The following is a 9,057-nucleotide window of genomic DNA, read 5'->3' on the forward strand; positions in this document are numbered from 1 at the left end:
GTTTATGGGATCTTAGTTCCCAGAACAGGGATTGAGCCCCGGCCCCCAGCAGTGAAAGTGCCAAGTCCTAACAACTGGACTGCCAGGGAACTCTCCCCTATTACCTTTCAGGATTATTCTCTTTGATTCTTCTTACAGACACTTCAGGGGGGTGATAAGCTAATAATAGCAAAATGTATTCATCATCTTTGAGCATGACCTATGTGGCGCATCTGACCCCCTCCTGTTCACAGTTTTGGAGCCTCTGATAAAACTCTTAAAAAAAAGGAAAAGCCAAATTTGTATCCAGCTTTAATATACTTAGGATTATACTTCTAAACTTGCTGCCTAGAGATGTTCTGACAAAACCTATCACACATTCCACAAGTTTGCATTCCCTCTCTCTGATTTCACATCTGCAGGTGAGCAGAGAGACTTGACATTGATTCCTCCATACACTGAAAATGCATATGTATTTTTCTGTGGTACCAGACTATCAGGAAGCAAAGGTGTCTGGCTCCTTTCAGCAGAAACAAGTGAAAGCCCACGTGAGTGGGAGGCAGAGTCATGCTTGCAGGGCTTTCTCATAAGATTCCCTCCTGACACACTGATTTTTTGCTTTAACTTACAGCCTGTGTCTCTTCAATGCCTCTAGGGTTGACAGAAAGAAATACATTTGGGAAATATGATGGCCTTTTCCACCAGTCTGCTCCTTCAGCAATTTTGCCACAAGAGTAGTTTCTTCTAAAGTGTTTTTCTACAGAAAAGTATCACTTTACCCCTGTTTTCCAAATAGTGACATAGGTGAAAGAAGACGCAAGCAACTCTGTTCTGTATCTTCTGTAGTGTGCATGGACCCATCGTAGGTCAGCACTTTTTCCTTACAGTAACATCACTTCAAAGGCCAACCTGAACTGGTTGTACACTTTTCTTTTTTTTGTTTGTTTTTTGTTTTTTTTTTGTTTTTTGCATTTAAAAAATATAATTTTAATTTATTTTTTAAATTAATTTTTATTGGAGTATAGTTGCTTTACAATGTTGTATTAGCTTCTACTTACAGCAAAGTGAATCAGCTATACGTATACATATATCTCTTCTTTTTTGGATTTCCTTTGCATTTAGGTTGTACACTTTTCTTATTTGAAAACTCGTTCTTATTGCTGAATCAAAGTTTATGCTAAGGGACTTCCCTGGTGGCACAGTGGTTAAGAATCCGCCTGCCAATGCAGGGCACACAGGTTCGAGCCCTGGTCCGGGAAGATCCCACATGCCACAGAGCAACTAAGCCCGTGTGCCACAACTACTGAGCCTGCGCTCTAGAGCCTGCGAGCCACAGCTACTGAGCCCACGTACCACAACTACTGAAGCCCGTGTGCCTAGAGCCCGTGCTCCGCAACAGGAGAAGCTACTGCAATGAGAAGCCCACGCACCGCAACGAAGAGTAGCCCCCACTCGCAGCAACTAGAGAAAGCCCGCACACAGCAATGAAGACCCGATGCAGCCAAAAATAAAATAAATAAATTTAAAAAAAAAAAGTTTATGCTAAAACATTTTCAGACTCATTTGGAGAGATTAGCAGCAGATGACAGGTTGGTGCCTGTAGTAGTAGTTTCTAGTGCAAACTCACTGACTGGGTGTTTTAAATAACAGAAATTTACTGTCTCACAGTTCTAAAGGGTAGCAGCCTGAAATCAAAGCTGTTGGTAGGGCTGGTTCTTTTGCTGTGAGGGAAGGGTTTGCTCTAGAAATCTCTCCTCAGCTTGTAGATGGCCATCTTCACATTCACACAGCATTCTCCCTGTATCTCCTCATCTTTCTTCATTTAAAAAAACAAAAACAAAAACAAAACCTTTGTTCTTTGGATCATATCATCTCTATTTATCTATAAATTCAACATATTTTTCTTCTGCCGGTTGAAATCTAACGTTGAGCCTCTCTAGTGCATTTTTCATTTTAGTTCTTGTGCCTTTCAACTCCACAATTTCCCTTTGGTTCTTTTTTGTAATTTCTATCTCTTCATTTATATTCTCTATTTGATGAGACACTTTCATCATACCTCCCTGTTCCTCCTTAAGCACGGTTTTAGTTCTTTGAGCATATTTATTGTCACAGCTGTGAAGTGTCATTCAGTCTGAAATCTGGGCCCTCTCACAGGCAATTTCTGTCATCTGCTTTTTCCCCATATATGGATCACACTTTCCTGTTTCCTTGCATGTCTTGTTTTTTTGTTGTTGTTGTTTTGTTTTGTTTCCTGAAAAATGGACTGTTTAGATAATATATTGTAGCAACTCTCAATACTTATTTCTCCTCCCCCTATCCCTCAGGGTTGGCTGTGGTCTCTGCTTGCTTGCTTATTTGTTAAGTGACTTGGCTGGGTTATTTTAGTGAATTCTATTTCCCCATCATTGTGAAGGCCTTGATGTTGCTCACCAGGGGGCATGGTCTTGGGGATATGCAGTCACTCTGTGATTAGCAGGGCACTTTTTGATTATACCTTTCCCTGATCTGTTAAGATGTCTGCTTCTGTTTGTATTACACCCAGCTGTTAGGCTTCTCTAATTGCTGGCTGATAGCTCTATTATTTTTGGCAATGTCCTTGAGCATAAGTTGCTCCACAATCTGATCCAGGTAAATTTGAGTCCCCTTCCAGGGATACAAGCAAATTGAAGTGAGGATAAATGAGGGCCCAGTATTCTCAGTCTGCCACAACTGTTGTAGAGCCTCCACTCTATGAGATGGATTAGTGGATGAATGGACCCTTGACTTCCTGGCTACATTCTCCTGGAATTTAGCCTCTGCAACGTGGAACTGAGGTGAGGGGGTTGAGGTGGAAGCATGAGAAATGCTGGCACCCTGCCTCTCCTGGGAAGACACCATAGCCCTTGACTGGGAGGTGGGGGAATAGGGAGCCTTATCTTCTTGGCCACAGCTACCTGGAGAGGAGCATCTGTTATGCTGAGCTTGGGTTAAGGGGAGAAAGAACAGGTCATGGTTCAGGTGCCATAGACATTTGTTGTTCTTACTGAGATTTAGTAGATTTTCTTGAATAAATATTTCATTTGCTGTATGCCCTTAGGGTACCTTCCAGAGACTTTAAATAGCTGTTGTGTTCTAAAACTTTCACCAGTTATAGTTGTTTTGCTGGAAAGGAGAGCTTCTAAAATAGTATCTTATTGTGGATTTTAATTGCCTGTCCTTGATATGTAATAAGGTTGAACATTTTTCACCTCATCCTGGGTCATTTGTGCTAGTTTATGCCTGTTTGCCCTCAGATCCATTCCTCATGTTTTCCTGCAGTGCACTGCAGAGGGGCTCACCCCTGTGGGCTCCCATGTCAGCTGGATTCCAGCCGAATTTGGCTAAGAGTGTCCCCTCCCACTGTGGAGGACACTTGAAGGCAGGAGAGTGAAGCCAGGGATTTCTCCCCTCCTTTCTTTACCCTGGGCTTTGCCTGCTGTGGTTGTGACTTGAGCTCTTCCCAGACATGCCCATGGCGATTTCAGCTTTCATTGGATAATGTTGCCTTCTGGGGTCCTAGAACATTTTCTCCTACATTTGTCGGCCCAGCTGAGGGGATGAGAGTGGTTTCCCACATTGTCCTCACTATCCCATTTGCCTCTCAACTCCTCTGTCACCTGTATAACCAGTGCCTTGCATTATAGTCCCTCTGCTGTAAGTACTTGACGCGGTGTCCGTTTTTCAGGTTAGACTCTGACTGATACACCATTAATGCTTCCTTTTCTGTTAAATTATTTATTTTTTTCTTTTTTTTCTATAGTCTGCCCTCCTTTTCTTTTTAGTTCTTAAGAGTTCTTTATATATTTTGAATACTAGTCATTTATTGATTGTATGTGTTGGAAAAACATACAATCAATAAATGTATGCATTTATACATTTATACATACAAACTCTTCTCTCTGTTTATGGTTTGTCTTTTCATTCTTTTTTTTTTTTTGTCTGTGTTGGTTCTTCGTTGCTACGCGCGGGCTTCTCATTGTGGTGGCTTCTCTTGTTGTGGAGCATGGGCTCTAGTGCACACAGCTTCAGTAGTTGTGGCATGCGGGCTCAGTAGTTGTGGCTCACGGACTCTAGAGTGCAGGCTCAGTAGTCGTGGCGCACAGGCTTAGTTGCTCCGCAACATATGGGATCTTCCTGGACCAGGGATTGAACCCGTGTCCCCTGCATTGACAGGCTGATTCTTAACCACTGCATCACCAGGGAAATCCTGTCTTTTCACTCTTTATGATGACTTTTGATGAACAGTTTCTACAGTTAATGAAGTAGTCTACTTTCAAAATATGTTTTCTTGATGGTTTGTGCCTTTTGTGTTTTCTTTTAAGAAATCACTTTTCTAAACTTCCCTAAATAATATTTTTTTCCTAATTCAAAATCTTCTTAGTTTAACCTTCCACATTTAAGTCTGTAAGATAGGTTGAACTAATTTTAGTGTAAAATATGAGGTGGGTTCAATCTCATGTTTTCTCATATTGATAACCAATTATCCTGGCACCATTTTTATTGAAAATCTTCCCTTTTCCTCACTGATCTTATATTTCTATATACTGATAGGATTTATTTCTGCACCCTCTATTCTGTCCCATTATTATATTATTTATCCCTGAATTAATACTAAGCTATCTATATTACACTACACTGTATTATTAATATGCTATCTTAAATTATACTTTAAAGCTTTAAAAGAATTTTTTTATCTGGTGAACTAAGTCCCCTTACCTTGTTCTTTTATTGATATGCCTTGGCTATTCTTGACCCTTTTACTCTTCAATATAAATTTAAAATCAGCTTATCAAGTTCCACCAAAACCCATTTGAATTTTTATTAAAATACATTGAATTTGTAGATCAATTGTAGGAGTGGGGAGAATTGCCACCTTTGTGGTATTTAGTCTTTCAATCCATAGACATGGTCTATTTCACAATTTATTTAAGTCTTTTATGTCTTTCAATAAAGTGTTATTATTTTCTTTTGAAGATCTTACACATCTTTTGTTAGATTTGTTTCTAGGTACTTTTTTTATGTTATCATAAATGTATCTTTCAGGCTTCCCTGGTGGCGCAGTGGTTAAGAATCTGCCTGCCAATGCAGGGGACACAGGTTCGAGCCCTGGTCCAGGAAGATCCCACATGCCGCGGAGCAACTAAGCCCGTGCGCCACAGCTACTGAGCCTGTGCTCTAGAGCCCGCAAGCCACAACTACTGAGCCCACGTGCTGCAACTACTGAAGCCCGCGTGCCTAGAGCCCGTGCTCTGCAACAAGAGAAGCCACAACAATGAGAAGCCTGCGCACCACAAGGAGGAGTAGCCCCCGCTCGCCACAACTAGAGAAAGCCCGCGCGTAGCAACGAAGACCCAACGTAGCCAAAAATAAATAAATAAAAATAAATTTATTTTTAAAAATAATAATAAATAAATAAATGTATCTTTCTATTTGATTGCATTACTTAACTGGTTGTTACTGGTGTATAAAAACACAAAAGATACGAAGGGAATCAAAAGGTATAAGCTTCCACTTATAAAAGAAATAAGTCATGGGAATGTAATGTACAGCATGGCGATAATAGCCAATAATACTATAATGTATATTTGAAAGTTGCTAAGAGAGCAAAGTTCTCATCACAAGAAAAAAAATTCTGTAATTATATATGGGGACGGATGCTAATTAGACCTACTGTGGTGATCATTTTGCAATGTATACAAATATTGAATCATTATGTTGTACACCTGAAACTAATATAATGTTACATGTCAATTATACTTCAAAAAACATAAAAAGTCTTTGTACATTGACTTTCCATCTACCAACCTTGCTAAATTCTCTTATTTTATTTGAATAACTCAGTTAGATTGGTTTTTCTGTATAGATATTGCCAATAAATATGAATTGTATCAAATTTTTTCTGCTTCTTTTGAGATAATCATACAGTTTCCTCCTTTAATCAGCTTGTCTACCATTCTTGCCTTCCAGGTAAGTTGAGAGAAGACAGGAAAAAAGCATGATTGCAGAGCTTTCTTGGTATAATCAGAGAGACTGAAGTCTCATAGGGAGGCCCTGCTTTCAGCAGGATGTTGAAGCAGGAGATTAGCAGTCATTAAGGGAAATGTCTAAATCCAATGGGCCTGAGGACAAACACAAAGAATCTTGTACAACCAACTCCTTAGGGATGATGAAATCAGCTGAGATATCATCCCTCGAAAGAAGTGAGGTCCAAAAGCCTTGTGAAGGCTATGGCTGGAAGAAACTTGGAGTCTGGGAAGATGGGTCTGATGTTTAGACTCAGACTGGAGAGCACTGTGGGACTAAAGATACCAGCAGTAAACAGGAGAACATGATGCTCCCAAATTGAGCAGGTCCAGACACACTGAGTGAGGCCAGCAGAGCAAAGAATGGAACAGGCAGGGTGTAGTTTTACCCCCAGCATTCGCAGTCAGCTTTAGTTATAGACGAATGTGTGAACTGCTGTAACTGTCAATTTATATGTGCTAGTTTACCAATTAAGTAACAGATTATAAAATAAGTAAGAAATGATATTTATTGGCAATTAACTACTGACTGGAAGAGTTGTCTTTGTTATTTACTGTCAAAGAACGGATGACCTAAAGTTATTATTATGACTAAAGTTCATTTGAAGTGAATAAAGAATGTCTTCTGTAATTACTCTTCTAAAAATTAAAGTTGGCAAATCTACCCACAGGCTAATACCTCTTAATACCATTATTAGATCTCAGCTGTGTCATTGTCAAAATACAGTTGACCCTTGAACAACATGGAGGTTAGAGGTGCTAACGTTCTGTGCAATTGAAAACTCGTGTATAACGTTATAGTTGGCCCTCTGTATCCCTGTTTCCTCATCCTCGGATTCAGCCAGTTGTGGATTGTGTAGTACTGGAGTACGTATTTATTGAAAAAAATCCATGCATAAGTGGACCAGCGCAGTTCAAGCCCATGTTGTTCAAGGGTCAGCTGTAGTCTTAAAAAATGAATTGCTGAAATTAGAACACTCCCTCACACCATATACAAAAATAAACTCAAAATAGTTTAAAGATCTAAATATAAGACAAGACCTAAATATAAGACCATAAAACTCCCAGAAGAGAAATAGGCAAAACATTCTCTGACATAGATCATAGCAATATTTTCTTAGATCAGTCTCCCAAGGCAAATTTAAAAAAAAGCAAAAATAAACAAATGGGACCTAATCAAACTTAAAAGCTTTTGTACAGCAAAGGAAACCACCAATAAAACAAAAAGCCAACCTATGGAATGGGAGAAAATATTTGCAAATGATACGACCGACAAGGGGTTAATTTCCAAAATATACATACAGCTCATACAACTCAATATCAAAAAAAGCAAACAACCCAATCAAAAATTAGGCAGAAGACCTAAATAGACATTTCTCCAGAGAAGACATACAGATGACCAACAGGCACATGAAAAAATGCTCAATGTTGCTAATTATTAGAGAAGTGCAAATCAAAACTACAATGAGGAACCACTTCACACCAGTCAGAACGGCCATCATCAAAAAGTCTACAAATAATAAATGCTGGAGAGGGTGTGGAGAAAAGGGAACCCTCCTACACTGTTGGTGGGAATGTAAATTGATGCAGCCACTATGGAAAACAGTATGGAGGCTCCTTTAAAAACTAAAAATAGGAGACGGGAGGGTCCTCGGCTAAAGCCAAAGGCGGATCAAAGTGGTGGGACTCGCGCCACGGCCGCGGAGACGTAAAGGCCCTCCGCACTCCTCCTCGGCATCCGGGTCGGTGCTCGCCCTCGCTGTCCTGTCCCCGGCCCCATGGAGAAGACGGAGCTGATCCAGAAGGCCAAGCTGGCCGAGCAGGCCGAGCGCTACGACGACGTGGCCACCTGCATGAAGGCCGTGACGGAGCAGGGCGCCGAACTGTCCAACGAGGAGCGCAACCTGCTCTCGGTGGTGGCCTACAAGAACGTGGTCGGGGGCCGCAGGTCCGCCTGGAGGGTCATCTCGAGCATCGAGCAGAAGACCGACACCTCCGACCAGAAGCTGCAGCTGATTAAGGACTATCGGGAGAAAGTGGAGTCCGAACTGCGGTCCATGTGCACCACGGTCCTGGAATTGTTGGCTAAGTATTTAATAGCCAATGCAACTAATCCAGAGAGTAAGGTCTTCTATCTGAAGATGAAGGGGGATTATTTCCGGGACCTTGCTGAAGTTGCTTGTGGTGATGATCGGAAACGAACGATAGATAATTCCCAAGGAGCTTACCGAGAGGCTTTTGACATAAGCAAGAAAGAGATGCAACCCACACACCCAATCCGCCTGGGGCTGGCTCCTAACTTTTCTGTATTTTACTATGAGATCCTTAATAACCCAGAACTTGCCTGCACACTGGCTAAAACGGCTTCTGATGAGGCCATTGCAGAACTTGATACACTGAATGAAGACTCATACAAAGACAGCACCCTCATCATGCCGTTGCTTAGAGACAACCTAACATTATGGACATCAGACAGTGCAGGAGAAGAACGTGATGCGGCAGAAGGGGCAGAGAACTAAGTGCATACAGGGTGTCATCCTTCTTCCCCTCAAGAAACCTTTTTACTCATCTCCATTCCTTATTCCATTTGGATTTCCTATAGCAAAGAAACCCATTCATGTATGGAATCAACTGTTTATAGTCTTTTCACACTGCAGCTTTGGGAAAACTCCATTCCTTGATTTGTGTTTGTCTTGGCCTTCCTGGTGTGCAGTTACTGCTGTAGAAAAGTATTAATAGCTTCATTTCATATAAACATAAGTAACTTCCAAACACTTATGTAGAGGACTAAAAATGTATCTGGTATTTGAGTAATCTGAACCAGTTCTGCAAGTGACTGTGTTTTGTATTACTGTGAAGATATGAAAATGTAGTTAATTACAATTTAAACAGTGTTCTACATAACTTCTTAATTTCTACATTCCCTCCCTTACTCTTCTTCGGGGATTTTCTTTCAGTAAGCAACTTTTCCATCCTCTTAATATATTCCTTTTTGGTAGGAATCCAGAAGTATTAGATTGAATGGAAAAGCATTTGA

The 9,057-nt window shown here is 40.7% G+C and overlaps 1 protein-coding gene across 1 annotated transcript; it reads left to right on the top strand.

Annotated features, from left to right (window-relative positions):
* Positions 1-7,666: 7,666 nt before the first annotated feature.
* Positions 7,667-8,622, top strand: LOC133087741 (14-3-3 protein theta-like). The gene has a single exon (XM_061185344.1). It carries the CDS (start codon positions 7,799-7,801, stop codon positions 8,537-8,539), a length of 741 nt encoding a protein of 246 aa, XP_061041327.1. The 5' UTR covers positions 7,667-7,798; the 3' UTR covers positions 8,540-8,622.
* The last annotated feature ends 435 nt before the right edge of the window (positions 8,623-9,057 follow it).

The sequence above is a fragment of the Eubalaena glacialis genome, chromosome 3, assembly GCF_028564815.1.
Source record: "Eubalaena glacialis isolate mEubGla1 chromosome 3, mEubGla1.1.hap2.+ XY, whole genome shotgun sequence".
Taxonomy (NCBI): Eukaryota; Metazoa; Chordata; class Mammalia; order Artiodactyla; family Balaenidae; genus Eubalaena; species Eubalaena glacialis.

Bases quoted from the DNA above. Each gene is read 5' to 3' on its own strand.
- LOC133087741 (XM_061185344.1), top strand. From the start codon at position 7,799: ATGGAGAAGACGGAGCTGATCCAGAAGGCCAAGCTGGCCGAGCAGGCC.